General features: G+C 40.9%; 2 protein-coding genes across 6 annotated transcripts in view; one reads left to right on the forward strand and one right to left on the reverse strand.

The window, feature by feature from the left end:
• Window positions 1-11,636, reverse strand: part of CUTC (cutC copper transporter) — a 33,105-nt gene extending 21,469 nt beyond the window's left edge. For 2 of the 4 annotated variants that reach the window (XR_011462814.1, XM_070363992.1), the window contains exons 1-3: window positions 11,431-11,636; window positions 7,654-7,781; window positions 1,230-1,289 (exon numbers count right to left, since the gene is read on the reverse strand). Coding sequence is in view for 3 of the 4 variants with exons in the window: in XM_070363992.1 (XP_070220093.1) it covers window positions 1,230-1,289; window positions 7,654-7,781; window positions 11,431-11,591 (349 nt within the window). In the remaining variant the exon portion in view is untranslated. The remainder of the gene's footprint in view (window positions 1-1,229; window positions 1,290-7,653; window positions 7,782-11,430) is intronic. The other 2 variants (XM_070363991.1, XM_005892064.3) reach the window with 2 other exon arrangements.
• Window positions 11,637-11,705: 69 nt separating this feature from the next.
• Window positions 11,706-17,005, forward strand: part of COX15 (cytochrome c oxidase assembly homolog COX15) — a 29,475-nt gene continuing 24,175 nt past the window's right edge. The window contains exons 1-4 of one of the 2 annotated variants that reach the window (XM_070363684.1): window positions 11,706-11,883; window positions 13,008-13,198; window positions 15,625-15,747; window positions 16,030-16,216. In XM_070363684.1, the coding sequence (XP_070219785.1) occupies window positions 11,794-11,883; window positions 13,008-13,198; window positions 15,625-15,747; window positions 16,030-16,216 (591 nt within the window). In that variant the 5' untranslated portion in view covers window positions 11,706-11,793. The remainder of the gene's footprint in view (window positions 11,884-13,007; window positions 13,199-15,624; window positions 15,748-16,029; window positions 16,217-17,005) is intronic. The other variant, XM_005892066.3, reaches the window with a different exon arrangement.

Genomic DNA, 17,005 nt, shown 5'->3' on the forward strand with positions numbered 1-17,005 from the left:
GATGCGACTTAGCAGCAGCAGCAGCAGCAGCAACCTTATTCTATATGTTCAAAAAAGTTTAAAACGGACAAGAGATATAACAATAAATTCAAATATCTAGTGATAAGAACTATGTGAGATGAAAAATATAGTAGCTAGGATTAACAGCAATTAAACACTGCAGAGAAAAGATTAGTACACTTGAAAACAAAGGAAGATTTATAGAAAATGAAACAGAAAAAAAAATTTTTTAAGGGTAGTTGTGGAACAACTTTAAGCAGCCTTATTTAAGTTAGTTGAAGTCTTTGAAGAAGGAAGTGGAGGACATTAAATGTTGAAAAATTTCCAAGTGTGATGAAAGTATAAACGCACATGTTCAAGAAACATGAAGAAAACTACACTCAGGGACATCATAATCAAATGTTCAAAACCAAGAATAAAGGAAAAAAACCTTAAAAGCAATCAGAGAAAAGAGACAAATCACACAGAAAAGAACAACGGTTTGGATGATAGATTTCCTGTCAGAAACAATAGGCAAGAAGACAGCTGGAGAAGCATCTCTAAAGTCCTGAAAGAATAAAACTGTCAACCTAGAATTCTACACTCAGCAAAAATATCTTTCAAAAAATGGGGAAAAATGTTTTCAGATATACAAAAGCCGAAAGAATTCATTACTAGCACACTTATACTACAAAAAATGTTAAAAGAATTACTTCAGGCAGAAAGAAAAGGAAACCAGACGGAAATACCAGATCTATACAAAGGAAGAGCACCAGAAATGGTAACTACACATGACTAAATATGACTGTGTTATTTTTTTACTCTTTATAGTATAACTGACTCTTTAAACAAAAATAATAACAATGAAGTGTGGAGTTTTTAACTTATGCAAAAGCAAAATGACAACAGCACAACGAGCAGGAGGGGAGAAACGAAGACAAAAGCCAGGATGCCAAGGATGCCAGAATGAAAGAGGCAAGGAAACCAGGGTCCCTGACAGCCTGCAGGGTATATGAACCAATATTAATAGTACTTTAATCTCAACTTTTTGATACCTAAAGGGAAAAAAATATCTATTTGATCACATCTACAACTGACAGGTTTATCTGCAAGTAGAAACATTTCTGATACAATATTCATGGCACAGTTAACATGTTAGTAACTTGAGTAAAAGATCCCAATAACAGATTATCAATTGTCTCTAGGCTCTGTGAACTCCTATGAGGAAATCCAAAAAAATGGATGCTTACCCATGCTGGGTGTGGTTCCTCCTTCCAACAAGCCAGAACATAACTCTATGCGACCAGCACCTGTAATAAAAAAGCACTGCTCAGCACAATAATTTTTTTTAACTAAAAAATTAAGAAAAAATTTGAAAAGCATTGCTCAAAAGTATTAAACAGAAACATTTTTTTCTAAATAGAAGAACAAAGAGTCTTAGAAAGTGAAAGAAATCAAATTATAGAACTAGACTAAAATTCTACTTTTAAACCCAACTATATTCTCCAACCCACATTATGTTACTGATAAAGTCAAATTTAACAGTTAATTCAAGTTAAGCTAGGTTTCCTAAAATTTTTTATTATAGGGTGGCCTCTCTATATATAAGAAAGTGACTTAGAATAAAGAAATTTCTGGACTGACTATAGTGGAATGCTAATTCATTGATTATAAAAAACAGTGATCTTTTCCAAGAGAGTCTTTATTATTCTAAGCTTTAAAAAAGCACGTTACTTTTAAGTAGCTTAAGAAAATGCTGAAAGCCAAAGAACAATCAGACTACAGCATCACGTCAAAAGGTCTCAGAAGCCAGCTTGAAGAGGCTCCTACTGGCTAATAAGCATAATCACAAAGACATTTTGAGCATCAACAAGAAGAACAACTACACTGGATTCAAACACATCAAATATGCCTACATCTAGGCTCGTAAAGATAAAACAAGAATACACTGGAGAATAGAGAACACATAATCCCCAATATCAGTAAACAAGGAAAAAGCAGCAAGCACTTATCCTGCCTTTCTTATACAAACTGAACCTCAGTATAACAAAGCAGTTGGTGAGGGAAAGTTCTTTATAGAAGCATACTGCTAATAAATGAAAAATAAATGTTAGACATAACATAACACCATTTTACAAACCCTACTAAAATAAGCATTGCTAAAATTATTAGGTGAAAGCTGGTAGGAAAACCAGGTGGATCAGGCTGATAATATCTGAATCCACTGATCAACCTTAGTATCATAAAAACCGAAAAAACTAGGATGTTATATCCCAGGGAATATGCCATTATCTATTAAGTCTGTTACTTTTAGTCGCTACATTGTGTTCCACTCTTTTGAGACCCCATGGACTGTAGCTCTCCAGGCTTCTCTGTCCATGGAATTCTCCAGGCAACAATACTGGAGTGCGCTGCCACTTTGTTCTCCAAGGGATCTTCCTGATCCAGGGATTGAACCAGGGTCTTTTCCATTGGCAGGTGAGTTCTTTACCAATGAGTCAACAGAAAACCCCATCCATAAAGTAGTGTTATAAAAAACTCAAGTCTGAATCTAATTAAGCCTTTAGGTTAACTAAAATTTTACAGGAAATGCAGGGGTCAGAGGAATATAATAAATAACACTACATATACAGTCAGCAAAATGTAGAATATGGAATACTTTATAAGATGGGAAAAAAAAGATGAAAATCAGTTTAACAAACTGTAGAAAGAAGAGAAAGAATTAAAAAAAGAAAAAAGGGAAACAGATTGAAACAGACATAAAAAATGACGTTTCTATCTTGATTCCAAGAACTGTAAAATAAAACAAAACTGTGTGAGCCAGTTGGGGAAATCTGAAAACTAACTGGGTATTTTTGATGCTATTTAGAAATATTATTTTTAGAGATATGTTACTGATATTGTGGTTATTATTCTATTTTTTTTAAAGGCCTTTACCTTTTCAGTTCAGTTCAGTCAGTCAGTCGAGTCCAGCTCTTTGCAACCCCATGAACTGTAGCACCCCAGCCCTCCTTGTCTATCACCAACTCCCAGAGTTTACTCAAACTCCTGTCCATCGAGTTGGTGATGCCATCTAACCATCTCATCCTCTGTTGTCCCCTTCTCCTCCCATCTTCAATCTTTCCCAGCATCAGGGTATTTTCCAGTGAGGCAGTTCTTCGCATGAGGTGGCCAAAGTACTGGAGTTTCAGCTTCAGCATCAGTCCTTCCAAAGAATATTCAAGACTGATTTCCTTTAGGATGGACTGGTTGGATCTCCTTGCAGTCCAAGGGACTCTCAAGAGTCTTCTCCAACACCACAGTTCAAAAGCATCAATTCTTCAGTGCTCAGCTTTCTTTATAGTCCAATTCTCACATCCATACATGACTACTGGAAAAATCATAGATTTGACTAGACGGACCTTTGTTGGCAAAGTAATGCCTCTGCTTTTGAATAGGCTGGTCATAACTTTTCTTCCAAGGAACAAGCATCTTTTAATTTCATTGCTGCAGTCACCATCTGCAGTGATTCTGGAGCCCCCAAAAATAAACTCTCTCACTGTTTCCATTGCTTCTCCATCTATTTGCCATGAAGTGATGGGACCAGATGCCATGATCTTAGTTTTCTGAATGTTGACTTTTAAGCCAACTTTTTAAAACTCTCCTCCTTCACTTTCATCAAGAGGCTCTTTAGTTCTTTGCTTTCTGCCATAAGGGTGATGTCATCTGCATATCTGAGGTTATTGATATTTCTCCCAGCAATCCTGATTCCAGCTTGTGCTTCATCCAGCCCAGCATTTCTCATGATGTACTCTGCATGTAAGTTAAATTGCTTATTGTTAAATAAGCAATATACAGCCTTGATGTACTCCTTTCCTGATTTGCAACCAGTCTGTTCTTCCATGTCCAGTTCTAACTGTTGCTTCCTGACCTGGATACCGATTTCTCAGGAGGCAGGTCAGGTGGTCTGATATTCCCATCTCTTTCAGAATTTTCCACAGTTTGTTGTGATCCACACAGTCAAAGGCTTTGGCATAGTCAATAAAGCAGATGTTTTTCTGGAACTCTCTTGCTTTTTTGATGATCCAACAGATGTTGGCAATTTGATCTCTGGTTCCTCTGTCTTTTCTAAATACAGCTTGAACATCTGGAAGTTCATAGTTCACGTACTGTTGCAGCCTGGCTTGGAGAATTTTGAGCATCACTTTACTAGCATGTGAGATGAGTGCAATTGTGTGGTAGTTTGAGCATTCTTTGGCATTGCCTTTCTTTGGGATTGGAATGAAAACTGACCTTTTCCAGTCCTGTGGCCACTGCTGAGTTTTCCAAATTTGCTGGCCTATTGACTGCAGCACTTTCACAGCATCATCTTTTAGGATTTGAAATAGCTCAACTGGAATTCCATCACCTCCACTAGCTTTCTTCGTAGTGATGCTTCCTGAGGCCCACTTGACTTCGCACTCCAGAATGTCTGGCTCTAGGTGAGTGATCATACCATCGTCATTATCTGGGTCGTGAAGATCTTTCTTGTATAGCTCTTCTCTGTATTCTTGCCACCTCTTTTTAATATCTTCTGCTTCTGTTAGGTCCATACCATTTCTGTTCTTTATTGTGCCCATCTTTGCATGAAATGTTCCCTTGGTATCTCTAATTTTCTTGAAGAGATCGCTAGTCTTTCCTATTCTACTGTTTTCTTCTATTTCTTTGCACTGATCCCTGAGGAAGGCTTTCTTATCTCTCCTTGCTGTTCTTTGGAACTCTGCATTCAAATGGGTGTATCTTTCCTTTTCTCCTTTGCCTTTCACTTCTCTTCTTTTCACAGCTATTTGTAAGGCCTCCTCAAATAATCATTTTGCCTTTTTGCATTTATCTTGGGGATGGTCTTGATCCTTGCCTCCTGTATAGTGTCACAAACCTCCATCAGTAGTTCTTCAGGCACTCTATCAGATCTAATCCCTTGAATCTATTTGTCACTTCCACTGTATAATTGTAAGGGTCATACCTGAATGGTCTAGTGGTTTCCCCTCCTTTCTTCATTTTACGTCTGAATTTGGCAATCAGGAGTTCGTGATCTGAGCCACAGTCAGGTCCCGGTCGTGTTTTTGCTGACTGTATGGAGCTTCTTCATCTTTGGCTGCAAAGAATATAATCAATCTGATTTCAGTATTGACCATCTGGTGATGTCCATGGGTAGAGTCTTCTCTTGTGTTGTTGGAAGAGGGTGTTTGCTATGACCAGTGCGTTCTCTTGGCAAAACTGTTATTAGCCTTTGCCCTGCTCAATCTGTACTCCAAGGCCAAATCTGCTTGTTATTCCAGGCGTTTCTTGACTTCCTACTCTTGCACTCCAGATCCCTATAATGAAAAGGACATTTTTCTGGGGTGTTAGTTCTAGAAGGTCTTGTAGGTCTTCATTGAACTGTTCAGCTTCATCTTCTTCAGCATTACTGGTTGGGGCATAGACTTGGATTCCTGTGATACTAAATGGTTTGTCTTAGAAATGAACAGAGATAATTCTCTTGTTTTTGAGACTGCATCCAAGTACTCATTTCGGACTCTTAGGTTGACTATGATGGCTACTCCATTTCTTCTAAGAGATTCTTGTCCACAGTAGTAGGTATAATGGTTATCTGAGTTAAATTCACTCATTCCAGTCCATTTTAGTTTTCTCATTCCTAAAACGTCGATTTTCACTCTTTCCATCTCCTGTTTGACCACTTCCAATTGGCCTTGATTCATGGACCTAGCATTCTAGGTTCCTATGCAATATTGCTCTTTACACCATCAGACTTTACTTCCATCACCAGTCACATCCACAACTGGGTGGTGGTGTTGCTTTGGCTACATCTCTTCATTCTTTCTGGAGTAATTTCCACAGATCTCCAGTATTATATTGGGCACTTACTGACCTGGGGAGTCCATCTTTCAGTGTCCTATCTTTTCGCCTCTTCATACTGTTTATGGGGTTCTCAAGACAAGAATACTGAAGTGGTTTGCCATTCCCTTCTTCAGTGGACCACGTTTTGTCAGAACTCTCCACTATGACCTGTCCTTCTTGGGTGGCCCTACATGGCATGGCTCATAGTTTCATTGAGTTAGACAAGGCTGTGGTCCATGTGATCAGATTGGTTAGTTTTCTGTGACTGTGGTTTTCAGGGATACTTTGTCTTTTAGGGATACTGAAATGCTTGATTTTGAAATGACATAATGTCTGGGATTTGCTTCAAAATAATTTGAGGATGAGGTTAAGAAAGGTAGAAATATAGATCAGATGGTCTGGAGGCCAAAGGCTTACAAGCTTATTTTTGTTACAGCATACAAGTTTAAAAATTTTTATGTATTTAAGAAAAACACACATATCATATAGTTTGCCCATTTAAAGTGTATAATTCAACGGTTTTTATCATGCTCACAAAATTTGGCAACTATCACCACTATGCAATTTTAGAACATTTTCATCACACCCAAAAGAAACCTCACAGCCTTTAAGCAGTCATTTTCTCTTCTCCCCAGGGCTCCTCAATCCTTGGCAACCACAAATCTTTCAGTCTATAAAAAATTAGCCTATTCTGGACATTTCATATAAGTTGAATCATATAATATGTGGTATTTTTTCACTTTTTTCCATTTAGAATAGTGTTTCAAGATTTATCTGTGTTGCAGACTGACCAGTACTTCATTCTTTTTAATTGCCAAATTAAGAATGATTTTTACCCTTTCAAAGGATTATTTAAAAAAATGAATAAGTGGGAATTCTCTGGTGGTCCTTTGGTTAGGACTCCCACTCTTTTACTGCTGAGGGCACAGGTTCTGTCCCTTGAGAGGAAAACTAAGACTCTGTAAGCCCTGTAGCATGACCAAAAAAAAGTACATACGACAGAGACCAAATGTAGACAGCAAGGTTGAAATATATACTGTCTTGCTCTTTACGAAAAAGTCTACTCACCCCTGATACAACTGAAAGATTGGCCATGTACTGAAAATAATTAAAGCTGATGGGTACATGGTGATTCATTATAGTATTCTATTTTTGTATATATTTGAAATTTTCCATAATGAAGTCTAAAAATTTTTCTGATGCTGAAATGATGGGAATTTCTATGCTTCTTATTAAAGCAAGTTAGGGTGCCAAAGAAACCTTGAGATAAAATATATAGCAAAAAAAAAAAAAAAAAAAAAGAGATAATGATAAGTCTTGACAATGAAGAAAACATCAAATCTCTAAAATTAATGGCTTAGAAAAAATTATATCTTTGCTAGATTCAATTTTTTTAAAAAGTAGGTTCGTAATCACTATCATGGACACTTGAGTCAAAATGTAATCTACTGGGGAAATAAGACTAGAAGATGAGTAGGTTTTCTAGTTGGTTGGTTGTTTTCTTTAGAGATCACAAAGGTTCTCAAGTTCAGTTCACAGGATTCATTTTTAAACTCTTAGATCAGATCAGATCAGATCAGTCGCTCAGTCATGTCCGACTCTTTGCGACCCCATGAATCGCAGCACGCCAGGCCTCCCTGTCCATCACCAACTCCCGGAGTTCACTCAGACTCACGTCCATCCAGTCAGTGATGCCATCCAGCCATCTCATCCTCTGTCGTCCCCTTCTCCTCTTGCCCCCAATCCCTCCCAGCATCAGAGTCTTTTCCAAATTCTTAACGGGCTGCCAACTGCCATTCATTCCATAATTTCTCTTACCTCCTCTTTCTGCATTTACAGCTGATTCCACTGAATCAACACACACTTCCATGAGAAACCCATTTGCTGCTCCTAAAATACATGGAGAACGATGAAACTGCATGAGGGTACTTTCCATCCAGATGAAGCTAAACACAAATATTTTACATTTAACAGGTAACTAGGTAAGTACACTAGGGTCCATGCATGCAATGAAATATATCAATGACTGCAGAATCCATTTAAACTTCTTTATAAGGTATATATGCTTAAGAGCAGGGATATTAACATATTTGTTAATATGTAATTCTAGACCAGTTACTTAGCCTAAGTTTTCCCCAAAACTGAGTTTTTTTTGTTGAAAGTTGCTCAGTCATGTCCAACTCTTTGTGGCCCCATGGACTATACAGTCCATGGAATTCTCCAGGCCAGAATACTGGAGTGGGTAGCCTTTCCCTTCTTCAGGGGATCTTCTCAACCCAGGGATTGAACCCAGGTCTCCTGCATTGCAGGCAGATTCTTTACCAGCTGAGCCACAAGGGAAGCCCAAGAATACCAGAGTGGGTAGCCTATACCTTCTCCAGTGGATCTTCCTTACCCAAGAATCGAACCGGGGTCTCCTGCCTTCCAGGCAGATTCTTTACCAACTGAACTAACAGGGAAGCCCCAGAGTAGGTTTTAATACTTACATCAGAGTAAAGAGGATGAGATAATTCATGTAAAGTGAATAGTACCTACTAATTGTACAGGAAGTATTATTAGTTGTCATTCATTAACTATACGTTATTTCCTCTACATGTCTCCAGTTCTCCCTGATCCCCATTCCTGCTCCTAATTATCTCTTCAATCCACAGTGCTTCCAGCTCTATCTCTGAACACTAAAATCTTCCAAGGTTCAAGTCATATCACATTTCCATGATACTTCTCTCTCCCCAGGTAGAAAACTGTGTCTCCCTTTTTTGAACTCAGATCTCTTTATAATCCAAATGTTCCTCTTTAAAAGATTGTTTTCTCTTATTATTATTTATGTAGATAGGTGCCTGATCATTCTTACTTGAACTAAAGTTCCTAAGTAAGGTCTTTATGAGAGAAATCTTTATTACTCACAGAAAGCACACTGTCTAGTGTGCTTATAGTACATAGCTCATAGTACAGAATAGACACACAAAGATTTACTAAAGGCTGAATGATTACATGGATGTGAGAGTTGGACCATAAAGAAAGCTAAGTGCCAAAAATTGATGCTTTTGAACTGTGGTGTTGGAGAAGACTCTTGAGAGTCCCTTGGACTGCAAGGAGATCCAACCAGTCAATCCTAAAGGAAAGCAGTACTGAATATTCATTGGAAGGACTGATGCTGAAGCTGAAGCTCCAATACTTTGGCCACCTGATGCAAAGAACTGACTCATTTGAAAAGACCCTGATGGTGAAAGATTGAAGGCAGGAGAAGGGGACGACAGAAGATGAGATGGTTGGATGGCATCATTGACTCGATGGACATGAGTTTGAGCAAGCTCCGGAAGTTGGTGCTGGACAGGGAAGCCTAGAGTGCTGTAGTCCATGTGGTTGCAAAGAGTTGGACACAACTGAGCCAGTGAACTGAACTGAATGATTATAAATTCATAAACATTCATGTATTTACACTAAAGAGTGTGATGAAAACAGTTTTGAATTTTTTCTGTAAGCACATACTTTTCTTAAAAAAATTAAAAATAATGAATGCATACTTCATGCAATAATATCTAGAGGAATGTTCAGCATATGCTGGTAATTATTACTTCTAAGTGGTAGTATTTAAAATTACTTTTACTTTCTTTTTACTGTACTGCTTGTTTTTTTTTTTCTACCTAATGCTGCTTTTATAGTTTTTTAAAATCAACTTTCAATTTGAAAAACAAAAATCTATCATTCGCTAAAATCAAACTGCAAATGCCTCATTTATTTAAGAGACTATCAGCCTCAAACTCTGAAAGGGCCAAGTGACACTCTAGGCTCTTAGCCAACAGCACTGCATTAATTCCATGGGTTTCCTGACAGTTCATCCACATCAGCTGTTAGATCAATCTAACTGAACAGTGCTGTAGGGGTACCATTTCCCTCACACAAGACAAGATCTTGGCAGGAATTCCCCAGCAGTCCAGTAATTAAGGGGCTTCCCAGGAGGCTCAGTGGTACAGAATTTGCCTGCCAATGCAGAAGATGTGGGTTCAATCCCCAGGTAGGGAAGATCCTCTGCAATAGGAAATGGCAACCCACACCAGTATTCTTGCCAGGAAATCCCATGGACAGAGGAGCCTGGTGGGCCACAGCCCATGGAGTCGAAAGGGTCAGACACCATTGAGCAACTGAGCATGTACCAGTGGTTGAGACTCTGGTGCTTTCAATGCCAGGGCCTCAAGTTGGATCCCTGGTTAGGAGACTAAAATCCCATAAGCTGCAGGCTGTGGCCAAAAAAAAGGAAAAAAAAAAGATCTTGGCCAGAAGAGAGTAAGGATGCACATAAAAGGCTATGACGAAAAGAGTAAGGCAGTTGTCCTAAAATAAGAAGTTATTTGAAGGGATCAAAGAGATTTGTTTGGAGCAGCAGTTCTCAGTGTAGCTGTCCAGTTAGGTCTGGACTAAGGGCCTCTAAGACACTTTCAGAGTCTGTACAGTGAAATTTATTTTCGTAACAATACCAAGATTTTAGTTGCCTTTTTCACTCTCATTCTTTCACAGGCAGAGTGGAGTTTTCGAGAGGCTACCTGTCATACTGAATGCAAAAGCACTCCAATCGTAATGAGAATTCCATTACGCCAGACATTAGAGATCTGCAAAAATATAAAACATTTGGTCCTATTCTATTTTTTGTTTGCTTAGGAAAATAGTGATTTTTTTTTTCCCCCATAAAAAGTGTCAACATGTAATGGGCTTCTGTTTGTGAAAGAAAGTCACTCAGTCGTTATCGGACTCTCTGAGACCCCCATGGACTTATCCAGGCCAGAATACCGGAGTGGGTAGCCGTTCCCTTCGCCAGGGGATCTTCCCAACCCAGGTATCGAACCCAGGTTTCTCGCATTGCAGGCGGATTCTTTACTTGATGAGCCACAAGGGAAGCCCTTTCTTTTTAAAAGTCCTGTTTTAATTTCTAACATGTCCAATATCAATAAATTTAACCTATATAAATAAAAAGTCTTTGAGGTTCTCAATAATTTTAGGAGGGTCAAGGCGTCCTGCGATCAAAGTTTCAGAACCGCTAGTTTGGAGGAACCAAGTTTCCGGAGGAAGGACCTGGCAAAAATTCCCTAGCACCTGCCATGCCAGCCGATCCGGTTGCAGCAGGAAGAACTCTTGACTTGGGGCAGCCAAGCTTTACCACTTCGGAGCGGTGTGGCTTTTAGGGACAACCCCTATCCCCGCCGCAGGAGGTTATTAAGCGGTCCCTCCAGGTCAGACACTGATCCAGCGCTGCCGTAAGGGGGTACCAGTATCCTCGTGTGGCTATGGGAAACGCGAGGCTGAGAGAAGTTAGCCAAACTTGAACACGGTCGCACGACGAGACGGGGGGGCGCCGGGATTCGAACCTACACACATATCTGGCTCCAGAGCAGGGCCACTTTCGCCATCAGCCCCTCAGATTCCACACGTTTAAAGCCGAATAACAGATTACGCCTCACAGTGGGGTGTTTGTGAGGAGCAGGAGAAAGTACTTTCAGGGAAATAGCGATTAATCCACTGGCCAGAACCCCCGCCCGACCCGGCCCGGCCCGCACCCCGCAGCAAAGTCGGCCACCGCCCCCATCCCGCCACCTTCCGCACCCGCCTTCCCGGATGGTATCCGCGCCCGCTTCCGCTCGGAGGAGGCCCCCTGCCTCTTCATGCTCCACGCGTTCGTCCCTCGTGCTTCTTCGGTTTCCACTCAAAGAGTCCGGGTTCCAACGCGCGCAACCAGACAGGCGCGTCCTCCCAGATGCGCGCATCCCTGCGCGTCCCCGACGTCCACGCCCCAGCAGCCCCCGCGAAAGCCCATAAACTGGCGCAGGCGCAGTCACTGCTCGCTCCGGCCTTCCCAAAAGGAGGAGCTCGTTTGTGTGACCCGGAAGTGCTTCTTCCGCTGGTGGCGGAGAAAGGAGACCAGAGAGCAGAGGAGGTTGAAGGTGGCGGTTGGGCACTGTTTATAGTATGCAGCGATTACTCTTTACGCCCTTGACGGCCTTGCTGGGGAGCCCGTGTCTCCGGCTCCTGGTTCCTAGGGTGGCGCCTAGAACACAGGTACTGCACTGCAGAGCACTGAGTCGCGGAAGCGGGCATGGGGTGAAAGGGCCAAGAGATATCCTCACACATCGCTCCTTGAAGTTGACAAGGCATTTCATTGTGTCTAGGGCTCCTGAGTCCGGATCCGGACCTACCACTTACTAGCTGTGTGCTGTTAGCCAAGTTGGGTAACCTTTTTGTGCCTCAATTTACTTTTCTGCAAAATGGGGATAATAGCACTTCATAAGTGTTGTGTTAATATACTCAGAGGTTTAGCACATAGTAAAAGCTCAGTGATTTTTACCCATATGTTTGATTTCTGCTCAAAGCTACTGGGTAGTCAGGTTAGGGACTGTAACTCCATTCTACAGAGAAGTAAATTGAGGCTGAATTTGTCTAAAGTTACTTAGTTAACTGGGCTTCGCAGGTGGCTCAGTGGTAAAGAATACACCTGCCAATGCAGAAGACTCAGGAGACTCGGGTTTGATCCCTGGGTCATGGAAGCAAGATAAAATATCAAGTGTCCTGCCCTAGAGAAAGTCACAGTTCATTTGTTTGTAACTCACTGGTCAAATCTTAAGGTCTTGTTATGTAAAGGAACTGTGTATGAAACGAAGTTTGTAGAAGCCAGACTGACCAGACACTGCTGTCCTCTAGCTTAGTGGGAGATAGAGACAACCTCTGTGTGCTAAATGATACATTGCTGTTAGATGGAGAGGTATAGTGTGCTGGGAGAGTGACCCAGCACATGTGTAGGGGGGTCTGGGAATACTTCCTAGAGGAGGTGATATCCAAGCTGAGATCTGTGATAGGTCAGTCAGGGGACAAGTAGAACCCCAGTTAGAGAAAAATCATACAAAAGAAAGAAAATAATCCTTATTTAATCCATATTTAGGTGTAGAGTCAAGTCTGGGAGAAATATGAGAGACAGAAGGTTCATGTAGTGTGGGGATGGATTGGAGGCAGGCAAACCAGTTTGGGGGTAGATGCAGCCCAGATAAGAGATGATGTTTTACCTGGACAGTAGCAGTGGAAATATGACCAGGGTACTTTATACCAGACACAATGAGACTGTGTGAGTAGCAGTGGAGTGAAGCCTTTTCCTCTTTCTCCAGTTGTAATTTGTCTGTCTTGATCCTTAGTGTGGTTGCAGTTGTGGGATCAGGCGCCCCTTGAGGCCAGGGCAATACAGCACTATCTCCGATGTAGCTTTGCAACCTGGAAGGGGTACAGTGTCCCTCCCTTCAAAGGCTGCTGAGCGGGTGGTGGGCCGATGGCTCCTGGTCTGCAGCGGGACAGTGGCTGGAGCAGTTATTCTTGGTGGAGTAACAAGGTGAGTAATTTGTTCATAGTCAGCTGTTTGGATCATCAGTAGACATGCAGGATGACGGAGGGGGAAGGGATCTTAGAAATCATCTAATCTAGCTCCCACATTTTAGCATACAGAAATTGAGGCCTATAGAAGGAACATGTCTGATGGCTTGCCCCACCATAGAACAGTTTAGAATTTTATTAATGCATGCATGCTGTAGAAGCCCTTCATAAAGACTGGTTCAGGTCTTAACTGTTAGCTGTGCATTGTTTGTGTATATTTCCCCCTACAATCAGAGTTCAGATTTGTCACAAAAATTTGTGTACAGTTTGTTTGGATTACATGCAAATAAGTTCCACATCTCACTGTTGGTTCCTGTGCATACTTCATGCTTGGTTGCTTCAGTCATGTCCGATGCTTCGCCACCCTTGGACTGTAGCCTACCAGGCTCCTCTGTCTATGGGATTCTCCAAGCAAGAATATTGCAGTGGGTTGCTATGCCCTCCTCCAGGGGATCTTCCCGACCCAGGGATCGAACCTGTGTCTCTTACATCTCCTCTATTGGCAGGCGGGTTCTTTATCACTAGTGCCATCTGGGAAGCCCATGCATGTTTCTTAGGTCTCTTTAAATCTATAGAGAGATATTATAGATTTGGATTCTACTCCCTCCACCTCCCCTACACCCTTTGCAGTTTTTTGCTATTGTTGAAGAAACCCAGGTCATTTGTACTTTGTAGTTTCTCACGGTCTGGATTTTGCTAATAGCATTTATGATATTTAACATGTTCCAAAAGCTATGACAAACCTAGACAGCATATTAAAAAGCAGAGACATCACTTTGCCGACAAAGTCCCATATACACAAAGCTATGGTTTTTCCAGTAGTCATATATGGATATGAGAGTGGGGCCATAATGAAGGCTGAGCACCGAAGCATCGATGCTTTCGAACTGTGGTGCTGAAGAAGACTCTTGAGAGTCCCTTGGACAACAAGGAAATCAAACCAGTCAAACCTAAAGGAAATCAGCCCTGAATATTCATTGGAAGGACTGATGCTAAAGCTGAAACTCTAATATTCTGGCCACCTGATGCAAAGAGCTGACTCACTGGAAAAGACCCTGATGCTGGGAAAGATTGAAGGCAGGAGGAGAAGGGGACGACAGAGGATGAGATGGTTGGATGGATCATCGACTGAATGGACATGAGTTTGAGCAAACTGGGAGGTAGTGAAGGACAGGGAAGCCTGGCGTGCTGCAGTCCGTGGGGTCGCAAAGAGTAGACATGACTGAGCACCTGAACAACAACAGCATTGTCCCCCGTATTTCCTGTAGACAAACTTGTTGCTTGATTGGGTTCAGGTTGGGGACAGGGAGCAAAATACTTCATAGGTGACTGGATCATTCATAAATATCTGGTGTCTGTTAAAGATGTCAACAGCCCTTGATGATCATTGCCTAAATCTATTACTTCATTACAGTTGCAAAATTGTAATAGGTATTTTATTAGCTCAACTATAAAGAAAAACTTTCTCTCATCAGTGATTTGGTTATGCTGAGGTACAACATGTTAGGAAAGGCAGGATAAACACTTAATTCCTTTCCCTTTATTTATCAATCTTCAAAGTAATAAGTTGGTTCCAAGCATTTTCCAAAAGTGACCAATAAAGTGAGTTTTTAAGTATTAATGAGCTCATAGGTTTAAATATATTAGATTTGTTTCAGTCCATTGCAGTGGTGATGATTTGCTCCAGTTGTCCTATCTTTAGTCAGTGGGAACCTCTTCAGATTGACTCCAGTCTTTCTGACAGGAACCTGGTAAACTCTGATCCTTTGCTTTCTGGGTAAGATGTTCCAGGCTTGTTTTGTACACATCCTGCCTCAGACCTGAAGTTGGCTTTTTAACTTTTGGAACCCTGACCCCTTTTGGTGAAAATACTTTCTAGTGTTATTAAAGTATGTCTTCCTCAAATTCTCTCTGCATTCCCTGTGCCCTTACCTTATGTGTTATGTAGGCTGTAATCAATAAGTTTTTTTTTTTTTTTTATTGTCTTTAAATGCACTCAGTAACCTCAACTGATTTATTTCTGTATCAATCTCTTCCCCTTGTGTAAATAATATTGGCTATGCACTTCGGGCACATTTCTTTGGTCTAAGGGTTGATTTTATCTGTCAGGGAATGCTAGTGAAAGAAGTAAGGAGAGTTTAATGAAATAAAACAAGGAGTAAAGAAATTTGTACCTGATAGCAGCTCTTTCTGACAAAATTCTAAGCAGTAAGAAGAGAGCAAGTTGTCAAAAGAGGAAACAATTAAATGATACGTTTACTTTTATAGGGGTCAAGTTCAGATCTGCTTGCTACTGTAAACCATTTATGAGTAATCGAGTGTGGTGCACACACATATACACACTGAAATTTAACACATACACTCAAATTTCTTCCCTATCTTAAGGTTGACAGAGTCTGGCCTCTCAATGGTAGATTGGCATTTAATAAAGGAGATGAAGCCACCCACAAGCAAAGAGGAGTGGGAAGCAGAATTCCAAAAATATCAGCAATTTCCAGAATTTAAAATGTAAGTATTATAGAAAATTGGGTAAACATCCCAGTAGATCCACTCAATCTTTTTCTTATTTAAAACATTTCAGAACAGTAGGTTCTATTCTTCTTTGATATTTGATTTAGGGATGTTTAGCAAGCTTCCTACTCTAAACCTCCATTTTCAAAGTGATTCTGAGGTGGCTGATGAGGAAGATGGCAGACTGGTCAAGTTTCAAAACCAAGAATGTTCCTGCATTCTATCAGAAAATAAAAATCAGATGGATCTTTCTTATTTTTGACTTCTCTTTTCACCCAGCTTGAATCATGATATGACGCTGGCGGAATTCAAGTTCATCTGGTACATGGAGTACTCACACCGAATGTGGGGTCGCCTTGTAGGCCTTGCATACATCCTGCCTGCTGCCTACTTTTGGAAAAAGGGCTGGCTCACCCGTGGCCTGAAAGGACGTGTTCTTGCCCTCTGTGGTTTAGTTTGCTTCCAGGTGAGATTTACTCGAGTTTGGGAAAGCAGAAATGTTCTCAGGAGCTTCCTAGTGGGCATAGTTTTTAGTAAAGTAATCTTTGAAACAGTATAACAAAGGAGGTAAGAACGTGGATTTTGGTGTCATAGGCCTGGCTTCAAGGCCCAGCTCTGTCACCTAGTAGGGCATGTTGTCTAACCTCTGTAGGCTGTGCTTTCCTTACCTGTAAATGGGGAAAATAATAGACCCTAACGCTTAGGTTTTATGAAAATTAAAAAAGATCGTGATGTTAAGTACTTAGTGTCTGGAATCAGTAAGCCCTCAGTAAATATGTTTTTGTGTCACAAACTCAAAAACAGGGAATTGCAGTTTCTTTCCCATCATGGCGTGCTTTCTGCGTCCTTGGTCTCCTCCCTTTTTCTAACTTGCCTGCTCTATGGGGAAGTGGGATCCCCATGCTAGAATGGCTGTAGAAACAAATAGGGAAATTTCAAGAGAGAAACATTTTGTGGGATGAAGGATCTTTGAATACAGAGGTAACTGAGAGATGTTCAAGTATAAAGGGTGATTAAAGTTATGTAAGTTGAACTTCTCTTAAGGAAAAGAGTGATTTCTGCAGTTCTGGGGTTAGGGAAGCCTGAGAGCCAAGTAAAGGAATGTTAGAGAGGACACATGGGAGTATGTGTGTCAAGATACACAGGCTCTAAAGGAGAGTCTCAGAGCAGCGAAGAAATACCAAAATGTGGTCAGGAGGAAGCTAATTGGTTGATTTAAATCAAAGTGGTAAGAATACCAACTCACGATTAGGAA

This window comes from Bos mutus, chromosome 26, assembly GCF_027580195.1.
Source record: "Bos mutus isolate GX-2022 chromosome 26, NWIPB_WYAK_1.1, whole genome shotgun sequence".
Lineage (NCBI taxonomy): Eukaryota > Metazoa > Chordata > Mammalia > Artiodactyla > Bovidae > Bos > Bos mutus.